The following is a 20,194-nucleotide window of genomic DNA, read 5'->3' as shown; positions in this document are numbered from 1 at the left end:
ATACTGGCTGATCAGCTGTATATTTCAAAGTTTCTGTTTTTGATTGCCATTTCTAGTTATTATCCTGTTTCCAGGTTCATTCTTGCTATCATGTTTGGTTCAGACTATAATAATGAACTATAGCCCTTGTAATATTACTCATACATCTGTTATCTCACTACTGAATAAAGATATTCATGTTAATCCCACTATATTTGAAAACCTGGCTGAACATTTGGACAATTTAGGAGATTGGATTTAGATTCAGTCTCTGTGATTTGAAAAAATTACTTGAGCTAGTCGGAGTAGTACATCTCTATATTGGTAGGTAAATTGCAAATTCAAATCCACTAGAAAAGCTGGAATTCCATGCATTATAACTGAACTTAAATACCATACACAACGGTAATATCATAACCTGCAATGAAGCTGCACAGGTTTTGGCATCATATTGTTATGCCCCAGTATATTATGAACTACTTATAGCTATTAATGAACATTCACCAGATAACACATAACTGGGGATTTTAAGAAAAAAGGATATGCAACAGACAGGAACTGTATCAGTACCAGGTTCTTTTGAGTGTCCGAATGTGTGGAGAGTGAACGTTTTTTTTTTCTTTCGCTTCACAGGGAAGCCATGTAAAGAAATGTCATCAAGATTCCATTTATTTTCTATGCGGCAGAGGTGTGTCATGTCCCAGTGTATTATGAGCTTTCAGTCAATACTTTTAAAAACTGGACAAAGACTATAAATGGCTGCTGCAAATCATGTGACATTTGGCATTTGAGCTTCAGATGGTCCTAAGTTTCAAGTGAGTAATTAATCAAATATGGACATTCACAGCCTTCTGGGGAATTCACACATCCTTTTGTTTAAGGATGGATCAACACAAAAGGGCTATAGAATTCCTGCCGACCTGACTGATTCACCCTGGACAAAAGGGGGCATCAAAACTCAATGTGTGTGAAACAGATGTGAATGGATACTATCAACCATCTATTATATTATGAGTTTCCCTCATCCAAACTAGACTGGATGAACATCAATTTGTCAAACAACAACATAGAATGATTGGAATCAACACAAACACCACCCCTTGCAGAAAAAAAGGACTTTGAACTTGCAGTAGTCACATGATGAGTGACTACTCATCATTTTTGCATTCTGCAAGAAGCCGCTTGCAGACAGTGATTTCCACGGAAAGCCATCGAACTAGCTGCAAGTCATCCAAGCAGCCAAGGTAATTGACTGCAATACCTTGAAAATGGAAGCTCCTAACAGGGTGAGAAGGACTCTCCAAACTGAGAAACAGCGTCCTGGAAATTCAATTACAAGAAACCTCAGAACTTACTGAGAATCCTTCACTCTACCAGACCTTCACTTAAACTAATGCAAAAACTTCATCCAAGAAACTACAGGCCTGCTACAAAAAAGGCTGAGATAATTATAAGCTCTAAGGTATAATACCTTCATCTGAATTTAATTGTGAGTGGGTGAAACGTGGCATTAAATTTGGTGTTAGTGTGCGATAATTTTTTTTATTCTTTCCTGGGATGTGGGTGTCGCTGGTTAGGCCAGCAATTATTGCCCATCCCTAATTGTGCTCGAGGAGGTGGTGGTGAGCTGCAGTCCATGTGGTGCAGGTACACCCACAGTGCTGTTAGGGAGCAAGTTCCAGGATTTCAAACCAGTGACAGTGAAAGAACATACGAACATACAAAACAGGAGCAGAAGTAGGCCATTCAGCCCCTCAGGCCTGCTCTGCCATTCAATAAGATCATGGCTGATCTATTTATGTTTCGAGTTCCACATTCCCATCTACCCCAAATCACCTTTGATTCCCTTGCCTGACAAGAAACTATCTAACTCTGCGTTAAAAATATTCAGTGACCCTGCCTCCACCACCTTCTGAGGCAGAGAGTTCCAAAGTTGCATAGCCCTCAGAGAAAAAAATTCTCTTCATCTCTGTCCTATAAGGGTGACCCCTAATTTTAAAGCAGTGCTCCCTAGTTCTGGACTCAACCACAAGAGGAAACATCCTTTCAACGTCCATTGTCAAGACCATTCAGGGTCTTATATATTTCAATCAAATCACCCCTCACTCTTCTAAACTCCAGTGGGAAAAAACCCAGCCTGTCCAACCTTCCCTCATAAGACAACCCACTCATTCCAGGTATCAATCTAGTAAATGTCCTCTGAACCACCTCCAACACATTTACACCCTTCCTTAAATAAGGAGACCAAAACTGCACACAGTATTCAAGATACGGTCTCACCAATGCCCTGTATAACTGAAGCATAACATCCTTACTTTTATGTTCAATCCCTCTCGTAATAAAGGATAGCATCCCATTAGCCTTCCTGATTACATGCTGTACCTGCACACTAACTTTTCGTGACTCATGCACGAAAACACCTAGATTCCTCTGTACCTCGGAATTCTGCAGTTGTGCTGTGTTTAAGTAATGCTCTGCTTGTTCTTTCTGCCAAAGTGAACAATTTTCCCACATTATACTCCCTTTGCCAGATTTTTGCCCATTCACTACAAAATCCTTATGTCTTCTTCACAACATACTTTCCTAATTTTCTTGTGTTGTCTGTAAATTTAGCTACCATGCCTTTGCTCCCCTCATCTAAGTCGTTGATGTAAATTGTAAAAAGTTGAGGCCCCAGCATCCTTGCAGGACTCCACTCGTCACATCCTGCCAATCAGAAAAAGACCCATTTATGCATACTCTCTTTTTTCTGCCAGCCAGCCAATCTTCTATCCATGCTAATATTTTACCCCTACACTATGAGCTTTTACTTTCCACAATAACCTTTAATGTGGCACCTTATCAAATGTTTTCTGGAAATCCAAGTACAGTACGTCTGCAGGCTCCCCTCTATCAACCGCACAGGTTACTCTTTCAAAGAACTCTAATAAATTGGTTAAACATGATTCCCCTTTCATAAAACTATGCTGACTCTTTCCGGTTACCTTGAGCTTTTCTAAGTGCCCAGCTATGACCTCTTTAATGATCGCCTCCCTCCCTTCTTGAATAGAAGGGTTATATTTGCTACTTTCCAGTCTGATGAAACCTTTCCATAATCTAGGGAATTTTGGAAGATTAATGCCAACTTATCTACTACCTCATTAAAGAGTTGGTTAAAGACCCTAATATACAGTCCGTCTAGACACAGAGACTTGTCAGCCCGCAGCTCCATCTGTTTGCTCAGTACCGCTTCCCTAGTGATTGTAATTCCACCAAGTTCCCCTCTCCCCTCCACCTCCCGGTTTACAGCTATGACTGAAATGTTTTTTTGTATCCTCTATCGTATAAGCAGGAGCAAAATTCACTTCATCCGCCATTTCCTTATTATCTACTATTAACTCCCCATTGTCACTCTCTAGCGGATCAACACTCACTTTACCTACTCTTTTCCTGTTTAAACACCTGTAGAAAATCTTGCTATGCATTTTTACATTTCTACATTTCTCCTGATTAAACTTTTAGTCATTCTCTGCCGTTCTTTATACTCTGACCAATCATCTGACCTTCCACTCATCTTTACGCAGTTACATGCTTTTTCTTTGGGCTGAATTTTACGCTTGGCATGTGCCAAGTCGGCAGGAGTAGAAGCGGATGTGGAATCTGCTCCCGGCCACAGTTGCATTGCAAATGCAATCTCATGCTGGATAGCCAATTAAGGTCCGCCCAGCGTGAAATGCAACCTCTCAATGATCGGGAAGGGCCAGGCAGGGTCAGGAGGCTGTCGGGCTCCAGGTCCAATGGTGGCTCGGCGGGCACTTTAAAACCGGCAGATGCAGCTCCCTTAAGGCTGCCAGGTGAGAATCTCTGGAGTCTGTCCAGGAGACTAGAACAATGGCCTCACCAGCGGCTGGAAATGTCAGACGGGAGAGCAAGTCGGGTGGGCACTTGGCACCCTGTTTCTCGGGCGAGTGCCTCGCGGTCCTTGTGGAGAAGGTCGACGTCAGGTGGGACACTCTAATTCCCATGGATGGCAGGAGGAGGCCACCACACCTTACCAAAAAAGCCTGAGAGTAGGTGGCAGCCAAGGACAGCGGCTACGATGTTGTGTGGCGCACATGGGTGCAGTGCCACAAAAGGTTCAATGATCTGCTGCGTTTGGCAAGGGTGAGTACTGAGTTGGCATGGATCAGTGTGAAGTGTTAAGGGCTGGCCGTCCCCCCTGTGGAATGCAGGGGTGTTAGAGCCTGAGTGCCAACTGTCACTGACACCGGAGTTGCCCAAGGGGTTGAGCCCTGGCTGCTTGGCCTGAGTGCCTTGCGGGTCAAGGGCCACGATTCTGATGTGCCCTGTAAGGTGTTCCTCAGGTGGGATTGGCCAGGCTGCAATGGCGCTGCAGGTAGAGAGTGGACTAATCAATGTTCCTCTGTCCTTTCAGAAGAGAAGCCCTAACACCATCTAGAGGTCAGGGACAGGTGGAGGCCCACGAAACCTGATGATTCTGACGAGGTACAAGATGGATGACTTGGAGCTGGAGTGCCACCATCCACCTCATTCAGCCAGTCATGGAGAGGCAGGGTCTCTGATGAAGCTAAGACTGCAGTGCACAGAGGTGAGAGTGTCATATGTGCAAACATTCTTGTATGGTCTCATCATTAATGGGAGCCTCAAATCTCGAGTACCCACTGATCATTGAAAGATGATGGCACCATGATGCAGATCTCCATTGTCTCACCAGGGCACCAGGCATGCACAGTGACAGTGTGATGACTTAGATTAATGACATGTTGTTGTTCTCCCCTAGAATCACCAGCTTGCACTCGAACGCAGGACCCTGAAGAGCCACCCTTGACATGGGGGACCACTAGGCTTTACACACCCCATCTAAACCAGGCACCAGCGCAGATACCAGCACCTCAGTGGGCATTAGATCGTCGGCTAGAATGTCGGTGCACTGCAGTGAGGGCACTTCACACTCACTTGAGGAGCAGGTAGAGGCAGAGAGTGCCCAGGACACTGGCAGTCCAAGGACTGCTGGAGACCAGGACGGTGCTGAACCGAAGGCAGATGATGAGCCTCTGGAATCGTCCATTAGGTGGCAGATGCTGAATGTCCAGCGAGATGTGCGGGAGGATCTGGCGGAGATCCATGAGGGTATGCGTGCCATGGTCTCTGTTGTGGAGGAGTCCATGCGGAGCATGAGCACTACGTTGACCTTCATGGCCGAGTGCACTGCCTCCTCCATTGAGAGAGTGGCGTCTCCAGGGACAGAATCAGGGATTCCTGGGGTTGCGCTCGAACCTGCAAGCCCTCACACAGGCAATGACCTCAGGAGGTCTTTTCCAGTGTGGGAGATGGATGAGGCACCCAGTATCCCAGCGAGGTGCCCGTCCATCAATGGTGAGCAGGGAGGTCTGGAGTGACCTCACGTTGGCGCACGAGCTGCCTGTCGACTCTGTGGGCTCCTCTCAGGGCTCTCTGGATGACAGCAGCAGCTTCTCCACCCCTCTGCCAGTCACCGTGGCATCTGATGAGGCTTCGATGACTGGGGAGAGGCCATCTGTGGCACTGGCCACTCCCTCCGAGGCAGGGCCAGCACAGGCTTCAATGGCCAGAGGATGACCGTCAAGGTCATCAAGGCCAAAAGGACAGCACAGTCAGCAGGCTGCCTCCAATGCTGCTGCCAGCAAGAGGGAGGAGGGGAGGCAACAAGACGCAGCACTCGCAAACGTATGTTTAAAGCACCATGAGCACAAGAGGGACTGTTCGTGGGTGATCTTCTGTTTTGCCATGTTTTGTTAATATGTTTACTGGTGTGACCATTAACACCATATATTGTTATGTTCATTTGATTTGGGTTTCAATATGATATAAATTTTGCTTTTGTCTTATGGCCTGACTATGCTTCACTTGTTCTATAGATGCAGGGCATGCCAGCATCTAATGCTGGACGTGAGTGACTCTAAACTTCATTGCACAGGCACTGAGTGGACTTTGGGTTCAAAGGAAAGGGTCATTTCAGACATCCTGGATGGAGGTGGCACCCCTGGCATGAGCAGATCTTCGGCAGCCTAGCTGAATCAAGGCGTCCCTGCCTCAATGAAGGATCCAGAGCTCTGCCTCCACTGTGCTCCTTCTCTGACTCACCAGTGGATTCCTCATCTGTGGCCTGTGGAGCTGCCTCAAGACCCTCTTCCTCCGGTGGGTTCCCCCTTGCCAGAGCCAGATTGTGAAGAGCGCAGCATGCACACATTATCAGTGATATCTGCTCTGGAGGGCACTGTAGTGCTCCTCCTGAACAATCCAGGCATCAGGAGCACATCTTCAGAAGACCTCTGGTCCTCTCTATCACCACCCTTGTGGAAACATGACTCCTATTATTACGCTGCTCTGCCTCTGTTCTTCAGTGGCGGAGAGGCATCAGAAGCCACCTTTTCAACGGATGGTCCTTGTCACCCAGCAGTCGGGCTGGAGCACTGAGCAGCCTTGGCACCTGTGAGTGTCTCAGGATGTAAGCGTCATGGGAGCTGCCAGGGTACCTTGCACAGACTTGCAGAATCTGCGTCTTGTGGTCACAAACTATCTGGACCTTCATCGGGTACAAGCCCTTCCTGTTGACAAAGGCACCCAGCTGACCCGCTGGCGCCTTGATGGCCACATGTGTGCAATCGATTGTACCCTGGATATGGGGGAAGCCAGCAATCACTGCAACCCCTCTGGCTCATTCAGCCTGGCTGGCCTCATCTGTATGGAAATGAATAAATGTCATCACCTGCCCTAACAGAGCATCAGTCACCAGCCTAACACAACTGTGGACAGCTGATTGGGACACTCCACAAAGATCCCCCAATGACCCCTGGAAAGAGCTGGAGGCATTGAAGGTGAGGACCACTGTGACCTTCAGAACCACTGGCATGGTGTGTCCACCCACATAGTTGGAGGTGATCTCAGGCCCAATCATCTGAAAAATAGAGGTCACAGTCTCTCTAGAGAGGCAGGGCATTGCACCTTGGACATGTTGAAGTAGCTGCATCGCTGCTTGTAAACCCTGGCAGCAGGATATTGGTGTCTCCTGCGTCTTCTTCTTTCACCTTGGAGTACTTGCTGGCCCTGCGCCCCTTGTACCCATGCCTCTCCTCCAACAGGTCGCTCCCCTGGAAGCTGCAGAGGGACACCTGGTCTCCTCTCCCTTCTGCCCCTCTCTTCCTCCTCAGAGGAGGTGCTACCAGTGGAGAGCACAATCCCCATTACCAGGGTAACAGAAGGCTGTCTGGTGCCTGGAAGGGTCCACACGGTCAAAATCCTCCGGGGGCTTTGGAGACACCAATGAATCCTGAAATGAAGTCTAAAAATGCTAAGACTGAATCTCAGAACAGAGATGAAGCTGTAAAGTTCAAATAAGCAACCAGCAGCAAACTATTTCCTAAACTCCTCACTACTCACAACGGCAATGCTGCTGACCCGTCCTTGGATGAGGTTTTGTTGAAAGTGGACCGCTCGCCTGCCTGTTTTGCCCATGCGAAAAGCGTGAAATCACATGGGCAACGTAAAATTGAGTACAGTTGGCTTTTTAAGTGACACTTTAATTGCTGGCAGGCGCAGCTCTGACACCCGGGCGTGCCTGCCGACCTAAAGATTGTTTGCGTGTGGGATGACGTCGGGACACTCGTCCAACGTCATCTTGCGCTATTTCATGACTGTTCAGGTTGGGCGTGCACCCGTCTACGAGACATAAAATTCTGGCCTTTATGTTTGATGCTTTCACTAACTTCTTTCATTGACCACGGATGGTGGGTCCTCCTTTTTGATTTTTTTCTTTATAGTAGGAATATTCTTATTCTGAGTATTCTGAAATATCCCATTATATGTCTGCCACTGCTTTGCTATTGATCTTTCCCCTAGCCTATTATCCCAGTATGGCGATATTGTTCCAAGTCAGGGTGGTGTGTGGCTTGGAGGGGTAGTGGTGTTCCCATGCATCTGCTGTCCTTGTCCTTCTAGGCTGTAGAGGTCGCTGGTTTGGAAGGTGCTGTTGAAGGAATATTGGTGAATTGATGCAGTACACCTAGTAGATGGTACACACTACTGCCACTGTGCATTGGTGGTGGAGGGAGTGGATGTTGAAGGTGGTGGATGGAGAGCCAATCAAGTGGACTGCTTTGTCCTGGATGTTGTTGAGCTTCTTGAGTGTTGTTGGAGCTGCAGTCATCCAGGCAATCAGAAAGCGTTCAATCACACTTCTGACTTGTGCCTTGTAGATGTGGTGGACAGGCTTTGATGAGTCAGGAGGTGAGTTACTACTCTCTGCAGAATTCACAGCCTGCTAAACCTTCTCTTGCAGCCACAGTATTTATATGGCTGGTCCAGTTCAGTTCCCCTGGTCAATGGTAACCCCCAGGATGTTGATAGTGGGGGATTCTGTGATCGTAATGCCATTGAATGTCAAGGGGAGATGGTTGGATTCTCTCTTGTTGGAGATGGTCATTGCCTGGCAGTCGTGTGGCACAAATGTTACTTGCCACTTATCAGACCAAGTGGGAATGTTGTCCAGGTCTTGCTGCATATGGGCACGAACTGCTTCACAATAAATAATCTTCTTTATTTTAAGCTCACAAAAAGCTTGCTGCTGGAATTATTCAATTGCCTCACTCCGAGGGTAAGAAATACACGTACTGATCATGGATAGTAAAAGGAAAAACCCAAATTCTGTCCAAAACAGTATTAACAAAATAATGCTGCACTTGTACAACTCAAGTATGAAATAGCACGTCATTACACTGCACTTTGTCGTGGAATTTTCTATTAGCACACTTGGCAGGTACTGCAATGTTCCCACTTGTACTCATCAAACATTCATAAGTCAGGGTATGTACTTTCACGTAGAAAGTAAACATGACTAGATTTATTCTAAAACAACCTGGAATGTTTTAAAAGGAACAAGGGAATATTGTAATGTTATGGTCCTAAAATTGTCCTTTGCTTCCAGTTTCTATTGCACCAATAAACAACAACCCCTAGTCTGTAAACAAAACGTTGTCAAATTGTGAACTATTTGTGCTGTGGGTCCACACCCATCCAAGAGTTGGCCCCAAATCATGAAATCGTTACAGCTCGCAAAGGTAGAAAATTGCATTTCCTTGTTTGGTCCTTTTTTAGACCAGTAAATGTAAAATGGCTGAAAATTTCCCCAGAGCTGCTTCTCGAACAGGAACTGGGACGGAATTCCCCTTTGAATTCTTGCTCTGTGACAATCTTTATCAGTCTGCTGTCATTTTAAATGTTGCTACAATTAAGTTTCGATTTGGTGAACGCACAGTTCGGTGTGGTACTAACCTGTATATAATTGTCCCCTGGTCTGTGTTGGTGTTTAACTGAATCAGTTGTGGTGCTGGGGTCAGGATTACTCTTTCCCAGGCTAGGAAGGGGGAACCTGAATCAAGGAATCTGCTGTTGGTATTTTGTTGTAATTCCAGCAGCAAATTGCCTATGCGTAAATTTTGAGTGTTAGAAAGTTTTGTTATAACTGGAACTTTTAATTGTTGACGTTCAAGATTTCAAGGGACATGAGAGAACTTGCGTTTTTTTTGACTCAAGTCGGAAGCTGACGTGTTAATCTGGAAACTTCTGAATTATTCACAGCCGCTGTACAAAATGTCCCAGATAAATCTGCACATACCGTCACCGACTGTGCAAAATCTTTCTTTCCCTTTCCTCGCTTCACCGGTTAAAGTGAATGTTTAAAAAAAAAATCCACGTCGAATTTATTGATGCCCTAATAAATTATTCCAAAAAAAAAATCTTGTTGGAAAACAACTTGGGGTTTGTCGCAAGGTTTTGGAGAGAACAGAGGTTTGAGGAAACATGCATTTTGTAGCGAACTTTGAGATTGTTGCTATTTTCTAGCAGGATAAATTCCAGAGTTACATTTCCTCAAGTATTTCTTCCCCCTCCTCTTGTTGATTATGAGCTGCGGAAGGTTTCTGCCATCACCAGTATATTGCTTCCGGATCGAAAGACTGTTCGGGGGGGGGAGGGAGAGGGGGTCCTCCGAATTCACAAGGCAGCGCTTATTCGTCTCGACTATTGGCTGGTGCCCTTGAGAGGATTCCGTTCCGCCTTCCTCATTGCAAATACAGTTTAAAAAAAACACAAGGGCTGGGGTTTGCACGTCAGTAAGAGCCCAACCCGAGCCTGGAAGGCAAAGGGCGCCCCTCTGGTGAACGGGGTTGCCCGGAGCTGAGCCGGGGATTTCGAGCGCGGAGAGGAGTTTATTTTTTTGCACGGTGCATTTTTCCTCTGGTTTGTGTGTTACATTGTTGGGGGGGAGGTGCTGCGGGACCTGGGAGAGATGGGAAAGCCCAGTGTGTGCGCGAAGGACAACAACGTGAGCTGACAGCGAGGAACCTCCGGGATATCCGTCACTCCGAGGTATGTACAGAGGGGCCCAGCTGAGGGGGGCACCGGCCTCGGCCAATCAGCTGCCGCCCCTTCACCGTGGGCGGGGCTGTCGCTGCTCGCGGATCCCCCCACGTGACACCCCCCCCCCCCCCCGCCAACCCGCGCGCGGGGAGGCGGAGCGGGAGCTCCGCTGACGTCATGGGGCAGCCTGGCAGCCGCTTGAGCCCCGGCTCCGCGAGCAGAGGAGGTGAGGGAGCGGCCGGGGGGAACCTTGGGGGGGGGGGGAGCCCGCTCACTGGGCCATCCGGCAAGCCAGCCGCCCTTTCTGCCCGCTCCCCTCTTCCCCACCTGACCCCTCCCCTTCTCCACCCTCATGCCCCTTCCCCCACCAGTTTGAACACCCCCCCCCCACCTAGTGTCATGTCCCCTCTTCTGTGATCACTCCTCACGCCCCCGATCCCTTCCTTTGACCCCCACCTGCTCTTTAGATCTGCCCTTCCCCCTCCCGTGTGACCTTCCCCTTCTGTTTGAGCTGACTTTTCTCAACTGTGATCTGTTCCTCTTCCTCCTTACCGTAAATCACCCCTCCTGTTAAATCTGATGTTCCCTCCCCCCCTACCTGTACTCTGATTCTCTGCCCCTGTGCTATCTTTTGTCTGTATTTCTCTTATTTTCATTACTCTTACCCCCATTCCGCTTTGTAGTTTGTTTCCTAACTCTGCTTTCAGTGTAACCTTCTCACTCCATCACCTTAATTCTGCTGCCACCTTTCCCGTTTCCCCTCTTTATGTAGACACAGCCAGTTCTTGCTTCCAGAGAGTTCCTCATTTTAAAAAAAATTTGGAATAACTGATCCTCTAGTTCTGCAGAGGGTCCTTGCCAAAGAGGCAAGATCAGATTTTTTTTTTCCACTATCTTTTTCCGTTGCTTTTATTTAATATCCACCGGACCTTTGTGCTCCAGAGTCTCAAATAGCTCTGTCAGCTAACAGTATTCCTTATTTGAGGACCAGATGCAGCAGAGGTCAATCTTTGTTTCAGGGCAGATATTGAACTTGGGTTGAGAGTTCAAGATTGGGGACAGGGTTGAGGAAAAAATGAGGTGAGGGAGTATGTGGTAGGCACTTTGGCAAGTCCATTTCATTTTTAAAATTGAAACACATCAGTGATCCATGGGAGTTCATTTTTATGTCTCATGGAAAAAGTATCCCAGCAAAGATTACTTTACCTTGTGGTTCATTTTGATCCTCTTTATGTAAGAGCTGGAGTCCGATTTGAAATTTGGAAGATGAGCTTTTTTTTTAATGGTGTGACTTTAATCTGAGTTTGTTTGCTGAGGGCACTGCTCTGCTAGTCAGATTTAATGGGTCTACCAATATTGTACCTGATTTCCCTGCTCGGATATCCATGGGCCTTGAGTAAGCTGCCCATTGGTTTTTAGTAAAAAAAAACAATGTATTTTTCCTTATCCATAATGCTTTACATATAAGTGCTTTTGAAGTGTAGCCACTATTACCATTATCCTCTGAAGAAAATTGTCTTTGCTTGATAGTTTGATACAGCGAATCTGGAAAATGATTTACAGCATTGTAAACACGATAAGCACATTGTATTCTATTCCCCTACATGCCTTTAGTTTGTGGAAAAGTTTGTTTTTGAGTCATATAATGAGATGCACAATAAAGGAACTGGCTGTATTGGATATTTATGAATGGATTTGGGGGGGAGGAAGGAAAACATGACTTTTTATGTGCATTTTTTTGTGCTATAGTATATGGGAAGGGTCTGAGATACCTAAAGTTTTAGTTTTTTCACACACTGCAAAACTATTTACAGTCTTCTAAGTTTTACTTTTGTGTTAGTCCAAGCCGCAGTCTCTTGTAGAGAGTGGTCCTCTTTCTAAAAAAAAAACAATTTTACACTTTGTACCTCACTAAATAAATAGCACCTTGTGGTTCCTTCTTCCTTGTAAAATATTGGCGGGGGAGCAGTGAGTGTTTATTTTATGTAATTTTTAAAATTTGTTTTTATCTTTCAGTTGTTTTGATGGTGTTTGGTCAGTGCCTGGCGGCCTTTCCGCCATCTCTCTCCCCCTCTTCATTTTGGTGAGGCTGGAACATGCCACGTCGGAAACAGGTTAATCCTAAACCTTTGAGAGGTGAGAATTGCCAAGAATTTATAAAACTGTGTGTAATTATTGGCCTAATTACTTATTTCCAACATATTTCGGCATTACTGAGATATTCAACTTGTTCATGCTGGCTTTAATATTGTATTTCCAGCCTTTCATCTATAATTAAAACAAAAAAGTCCAGATGTTTTGCAAACTTTGGCAAAGATCAATCTTTGGAAACTTAAAAAGCCAGACATGAGTATTGCTTGGTTGTAGATGGTGTGAGGAACTTCACTGAAATATCTATTCTTAAAACTATAACTGAAAGAATAGAAAATAAATTGCAATATTGAGGTTCTGATGTTGTACAGTGTTATTTACTGACCAATTAACAGTGATCTTTTACGTAAAACTTCAGTATGTTGAATTGCATCTGTATTTGAAAGAATTTAATGCAATTTTTTCAGTGAGGATCACAGGTTACCCATAAGATAACTTGTGTATAAGCATTACAAATCATTGCATTTAGATATCTTGAAGGAACTGGGATGTGTTGATCATCATTTGGAGATGAGTTACTGCATGCTCAATGGCGACACTTCTTAATTTTAATGATATAGGAGAAATGATCTGGTCATTGCCCTTTAAAAATGTACTTGGTATTGGAGGTATCAGCGTCACAGTGATACTGCAGTTTTAGTGCCAGACATTCTGGAGTTCGATCTAACCTGACACCAAAGTGAAGCCTGTGAAACTCCCATGCGCTGTAACTGGGTGGCATCAAGCACACTTTGAATGGGGATTGCTCAGATGCTTTTCTTCCATTAAAATTATGTCTCATTAAATCCTGTTTGTCTTGAATTGCTTTTGAGTCATGTTTACAAGCACTAGCTTCCGCTATGTAAGTCTCGCAAATCTGGCAGTGACCCCAAAGTTGTACATGTACCAGATTCACTGGGCTGACCCCTGGAAAGATCTGGCCAGAAATCTTGATGATCACAAAAAGATTTACTGTAGGTTGTTGCTGGGTGAAACCCACCTTTTGAAAGCCAGCTGAGGTTTCTTATACAAGGAGCTTTAGGTCATTTGCCTAGCTCTATTCTTATCTATCTAATCATCACCAGAGAATCACCTACAATAGCTTCTCTTCCCGCTCCTGCACCTTTAACTCTGGGGTCCCCAAGGATCTATCCTTGGCCCCTCTCCGATTTCAGCTACATGCTGTCTCCCGACGTCATCATCTGAAAAACAAAGCTTCAGATTCCACGTGTAACCTGATGATACCCATCGTTACCTTGCCATCACCTCTCTCTATCTATCCACTCTCTTAATAGCACAGGGGCAGAGAAGCAAAGTACAGGTAGGTAATAGCACAGGGGCAGAAAATCAGAGTACAGGTAGTGGGGGAGGGAACACCAGATTTAACAGGAGGGGCGATTTACGGTAAGAGGAGGAGGAGGAACAAATCACAGTTGAGAAAATTCAGCTCAAATAGAAAGGGAAAGTCATGGGAGTCTGCTTGCCTGACATCCAGCACTGGATGAGCAGAAATTTCCTCCAACTAAATATTGAGCAGACCAAAGTCATCCATTCTCTAGCTAATTCCATCCCTTTCCCTGTTGACTGTCGGAGGCCAAATCAAACTATTTGTAACCTTAGTGTCATATTGGGGAGGTGGTGGCATAGTGGTAATGCCACTGGACTAGCAATTCAGAGGCCCAAGCTAATGCTCTGGGGATATGGGTTCAAATCCAGCCATGGCAGCTGGTGGAATTTAAATTCAATTCATTAATCTGGAATTAAAAGCTAGTCTTAGTAATGGTGACCATGAAACTATTGTCGATTGTTATAAATAAACCATGTCACGGACAGAATTCATGTGTTTCTTTTTTATTGCCTATTATAGATACATTTGTATGTAAAAGTTGTGTGTTTTCTTACCCTCAGAGTGATTGTCCCAATTTCAATCATCCAGCGGCAAGCTTTGAGTTTTTTTAAAATAAGGTTATTTATTGCCTCACACTTGCCCCTGACGTTTAAAATGTGATGTTTCACTCATTAAACTCTCACACTTTTACACACACACAGATTAGATGCAGATGAAGGTAAGATTACAATTACAGGGGCAATTACAATTACAATTTATGATTGTCCCAATCTCCTTTGGGGCAGGCCTTTTGTTTCTTAGATGATTTGATCCTTTAGTTAAAGTGAAGGTCTTGGAAAGTAGAGGATTGTCAGTAAACTGCGAGGCTTCTTGTAGTCAAATGTCCAGGAGGTTGGTTCTCAGGTGAGCTAGAAGTTGAAACAGGTTGGAGGAAGCCCTTCTGCCACTTTCAAGGTATTGCAATTTATTACCTTGGCTGCTTGATGACTTGTGGCTACTTTAATGGCTTTTTGATGGAACTCTGTCTCTGCAGAACAGCTTCTTGCTGTTATTTTAAAAGCAGACAACAAAATGGCTTGTGACTTTTTGTCAAGTCCGAAGTCCTTTTCCAAATAAGGCGGGTGATTAGGTCGATTATATCTCCTGTGTGGTGGCTTTCACACCTTGTGAATTAGTTTCAGGAAAAGGCATTGAGGTAACATCAGTCTGGACAGTTCCTTTTTATTTCCTCTGGAGACAGGAGAGCGTTCCAATCCACAAAAGAAGTCAAGTGATCCTTGGGCAGCCTTTTTGCGATTGATTTTAAAATATAAAAATTAGTCTGAAGTTAAGAATATACTGCAACATAACACCCATCTGGTTCACTAGTGTCCTTTAGGGAAGGGAATCTGCTGCCCTTACCTGGTCTGGCCTACATGTGACTCCTGACCAACACCGGTGTGGTTGATTCTTAAATGTCCTTTGAAATTACCTAGCAAGCCACTTAGTTATATCAAACTGCTGCAGAAAACGCAAAAAAAAGGAATGAAATTGGATGGACCACCTGACATCGACTTAGGTACCAGAAATGGCAATGGCATACCCAGCCCTGTCGACCCTGCAAAGTTCTCTGGGGGCTTGTGCCAAAATTGTGAGAGCTGTCCCACAGTCTAGTCAAGCAATAGCTTACAATGTCCCAGACACCAACACCACCATCCCTTGGTATGCCCTGCCCCATCCACAGGACAGACCCCATCCATGATGGCAGCACAATGGTATATATTTGGTTGGGAGTTCCCCTGGGAGTCCTCAGCATTGACTCTGGACCCCATGAAGTCTCATGGCATCAAGCCAAACACGGGAAGGAACCTCTACTGATTACCATTTACCGCCCTCCCTCAGCTGATGAATCATTCCTCATTCACGTTGAACACCACTTGGAAGAAGCACTCAGGGTGGCAAGGGCACAGAATGTACTCTGGGTGGGGGACTTCATTGTCCATCACCAAGAATGGCATGGTACACCACCACTGTCCGAGCTGGCCGAGTCCTAAAGGATATAGCTGCTAGACTAAGTCTGCGGCAGGTGGTGAGGGTACCAAGAAGACGAAAAAGCCTACTTGACCTTGTCCTCACCGATCTGCATTTCAGAGATGCATCTGTCCATGTTAGTCTTTGTAGGAGTGACCACCACACAGTCCTTGTGGAAACGATGTCTCATTTTCACATTGAGGATACCCTTCATTGTGTGGCACTGCCACCATGCCAAATGGGATAGATATCAAACAGATCTAGCAACTCAAAACTGGGCATCAATGAGACTCTGTGGGCCAGCAGCACAATTGTATTCAACCACAATCTGTAACCTAATGGCCCAGCATATTTCCCACTCTACTGTTACCATCAAGCCAGGGGAATTAACTTTGGTATAATGAAGAGTGCAGGACGGCATGCCAGGAGCTGCACCAGGCATACCTAAAAATTAGGTGTCAATCTGGTGAAGCTATGATACAACACTATTTGGATGTCAAACAGTGTAGGCAGCATGCAAGTGACAGAGCGATTCTATTGGTTAATAGATCAGATCTAAGCTCTACAGTCCTGCCATATGAAATTGTGAATGGTGGTGGACAGTTAAATAATTTACTGTAGGAGGAGGAAGCTCCACAAATATCTCCATACTCGATGATGGGGGAGCCCAGCACATCAATGCATAAGAGACTGCTGAAACTGACTCAGTCTTGTTCAGGCAGAAGTACGGAGTGGATGACCCATCTCGGCCTCCTCCTGAGTTCCCCAGCATCACAGATGTCAGTCTTCAGCCAATTCGATTCACTCCACATGATACCAAGAACAGCTGAATGGACTGGATACTGTAAAGGCTATGGGCCCTGACAACATTCTGACAATAGTACTGAAGACTCCATAACTAGCTGCAGCCCTAGCCAAGCTGCTCCAATACAGCTACAGCACTCTCATCTACCCAGCAGTGTGGAAAATTGCCCTATGCCCTGTCCACAAAAAGCAGGACAAATCCAACCCAGGCAATTACTGTCTCATCGGTCTACTCTCGACCATCAGGAAAGCGATGGAAGGTGTCCTCGACAGTGCAATCAAACAGCACTTACTCAGCAATAACTTGTTCATTGATGCTCAGTTTGGGTTCTGCCAGGGCCACTCAGCTCTTCACCTCATTACAGCCTTGGTCCAAACATGGACAAAAGTGTTGAACTCCAGAGGTGAGGTCAGAGTGACAGCCCTTGACATCAAGTCAACAAGGAGCCCTAGCAAAACTGTCATCAATGGGAGCCAGGGGAAAACACTTGACTGGTTGGAGTCATACCTAGTACAGAAGAAGAGGGTTGTGGTTGTTGGAGATCAGTCATCTCAGTCCCAGGACATCACTGTAGGAGTTCCTCAGGGTAGTATCGTAGGCCCAGCCATCTTCAGCTGCTTCATCAATGACCTTTCCTCCATTGTAAGGTCAGATGTTCGCTGATGATTGCACAATGTTTAGCACTATTTGTGACTCCTCAGATATTGAAGCAGTGTTACAATATGCAGCAAGACCTGGACAGCATTCAGGCTTGGGCTGAGAAGTGGCAAGTTACATTCACACCACACAAGTGCTAGGCAATGACCATCTCCAACAAGAGAGAATTTAACATTGCCCCTTGACATTCAATGGTGTTACCATTGCTGAATCCTCCACTATCAACATTGACTGGAAACGGAACTGGACTAGCCATATAAATATTTTGGCTACAAGAGCAGGTCAGAGGCTGGGAATTCTGTGACGTGTAACTAGCCTCCTGACTCCCCAAAGTCTGTTCATCTACAAAACACCAGTCAACAGTGTGATGGAATACTCTCCACTTGCCTGGATAAGTGCAGCTCTAACAACACTCAAAAAGCTTGACATCGCCCAGGACAACAGTGTGTACCATCAACTCACCAAGCCTCCTTTGACAGCACCTTCCCTCCATCACCTAGAACAGGGGTGGGGAAACTTTTTCTTATCAAAAGGTTTCCCACCCCTGCCTTAATGAGTAGCACAGCTTCTGTGTCTCAATCCCAGAACTCCTAAATTTCAGCTCAACCATTTGCTTGCTTTTCCGTTCCCATGCTCTGTCTCTGTCTCTGTCTCTCTCCTTTCCCACTTTGTCTGTCTGCCTCGCTCCCTCTTCTTTCCCACTCTGTCCCAAGTGTCCTGCTCCCTTTCTCCCCTGCTCCGGGTCACTCACAATTCACCGCCCAACTGGCAGCTTCCTGTCCTTGCCCTGCGCTCCTGCTCCAGGATCTCTGGCCTCGCTCTTTGCTCACAGACTGGGCCCTGGGTGACTGCGGCTGAGGCTCAGGCATCAGAACTAGACAGCGGCTGGCTCAAAGTGCAGCATGGAGTGGGGGGCCAGGTTTTGAAATCATCCCGTGGGTCAGATGACAAAAGTTAACTGGCCAGGTCTAGCCCCCGGGCTGAATGGCCCCCCCACCCCACCCCTGACCTAGAAGGACAGTGACAGCAGATGCATGGGAATACTACCGCATGCAAGTTTTTTTCCAAACCACATGCCATGCTGACTTGGAACTACATTGCCGTTCCTTCACTGTTGCTGGGTTCTAATCTTGAAATTCCCTCTCTAAGAGCACTGTGGATGTACTACACCACATGGACTGCAGCGGTTCAAGAAATCAGCTCACCACTGCCTTCTCAATGGAAATTAGGGATTAGCAATAAATGCTGGCCTAGCTAGCGGCACTCTCATTCCATAAATGGATAAAAAAAAATTTGACCCTGCGATGAGCTTCTGACCACACATACACACCGTTACTAAAATTGCCTGTTTCCACCTGAGTATGCTCACCTGATTGCCTGAACCTATTTGCTGTTGAAAATCTGATCCATGCATTTGTTATCTCTAGACTTAATTATTCCATCTCCATCTTGACTGGCCTCCCATGTTCTATCCTTCGTAAACGTGATCTTATCCAAAATTCTGCTGCCTGTGTCCTAACTTGCCGCAAGCAATGTCTCCAGCTGCTAAGACACTTAGCTCTGGAATTCCTCCCTATAAATATTTTCACCTCTACCTCTCTTTCCTCCTTTAGGATGAATTTTAAAACCTCCCTCTTTGACCAAACCTTTGGTCATCTGTCTTACCATCTCCTTATGTGGCTTGGTGTGAAGCACCTTTGTATGGCTCACCACATTTAAGGTGCTACATGTGTGTAAGTTGTTGGTGTTGTTGCAGTGGTGCAACATGTCCATGCAATGCAGCATTTTGAACCTGTCTTCACCAATATTTAATCATGTGTAAAATTAAGCATTTGAAAATGAATGGTCTTCAAAGTGTTACAAGTTCTGAGATTCGGAGTACGTATTTCATTCGTAATAAGCACACTCAGCTGTCATTGTGTCTATTGTACTAAGTTTTATGATGAACATGATGCATTGGTATTCCATCTTATTTCCCGTCCCAAACAAGTGTGTTTGACAAAGAAGCCTTTACAAATACTGTGTCCCTTTAAAGTGGTCATCCTGCTTTGGTCATACCTCCTCTCTATTTGACTCTTTTGCCAATGCATTAAAGAAAACAAATCTTTGTAAATACCTTATCAAGGCAGGTTTAAGTTAAAGCTACCTTACTTGAGGTTGCTTCAAAAACCATTGTGGTAAGCATGTTCAAAGAATATTAACAGAATACTGTGTAATCTCTTGGGGGGAAAAATGGTTTTGTGTAAGGCATAGATATGGGACATGTGGCTTGATTTAAAGACTGAAGGAGGGTGAATGTTAGGAATGTTCCATTACTCACTTGTGGGGGGTCTTCTGATAAATTGTGGACAAAGTTTTGTTTTGTACCCTGCAGGGGTCAATACATTTTTTTCCCCCAAAGGACTTTGGCTGTACATCAGCTTTGTGCAAGGAATTAAAGTAAGGTGTTATAAAAGCTTGATCTAAAATACTAATGTCCACTTGAAATGTTAAGAATTTTGAAATGTTTTAAATGATATGACGTTTAGGATTTCACACAAGATACTACCTGACCTTCTGAAATGACTATATGGTTTTGTTACTTTTAATAAGAACTACCATTGTGTTGTAAAATGGAGAGTATAACTTTTAAACATCTGGGACCTAGTTAATACTGGTTTGCCACAGTACTAAATTTTCCAGTAGTTTATGTATATTTATGAGGGGTTGAGGAACAAAGTTGAACTGTTGATCTCCTCACCAAGATTAATTACTCAGTTTAAAGAAAACAACAAGGCTTAAGCTATGGCCTGATTATGTATTTTAAATACAACATAGGTATATATTATATTTTGAAAATGACCCAGTAAGAAAAGTAGAATTTTGACTAA

General features: G+C 45.2%; 1 protein-coding gene across 1 annotated transcript in view; it reads left to right on the top strand.

The window, feature by feature from the left end:
• The first annotated feature begins 10,024 nt into the window (after positions 1-10,024).
• Positions 10,025-20,194, top strand: part of hivep1 (HIVEP zinc finger 1) — a 286,849-nt gene continuing 276,679 nt past the window's right edge. The window contains 2 exon segments of the mRNA XM_078539188.1: positions 10,025-10,383; positions 12,391-12,510. Of these exon segments, the coding sequence (XP_078395314.1) occupies positions 12,471-12,510 (40 nt within the window). The 5' untranslated portion in view covers positions 10,025-10,383; positions 12,391-12,470.

This window comes from Cetorhinus maximus, chromosome 3, assembly GCF_964194155.1.
Source record: "Cetorhinus maximus chromosome 3, sCetMax3.hap1.1, whole genome shotgun sequence".
Lineage (NCBI taxonomy): Eukaryota > Metazoa > Chordata > Chondrichthyes > Lamniformes > Cetorhinidae > Cetorhinus > Cetorhinus maximus.
The sequence above is the reverse complement of the archived record's forward strand: the minus strand, read 5'-3'. Positions and strand labels throughout refer to the sequence as shown.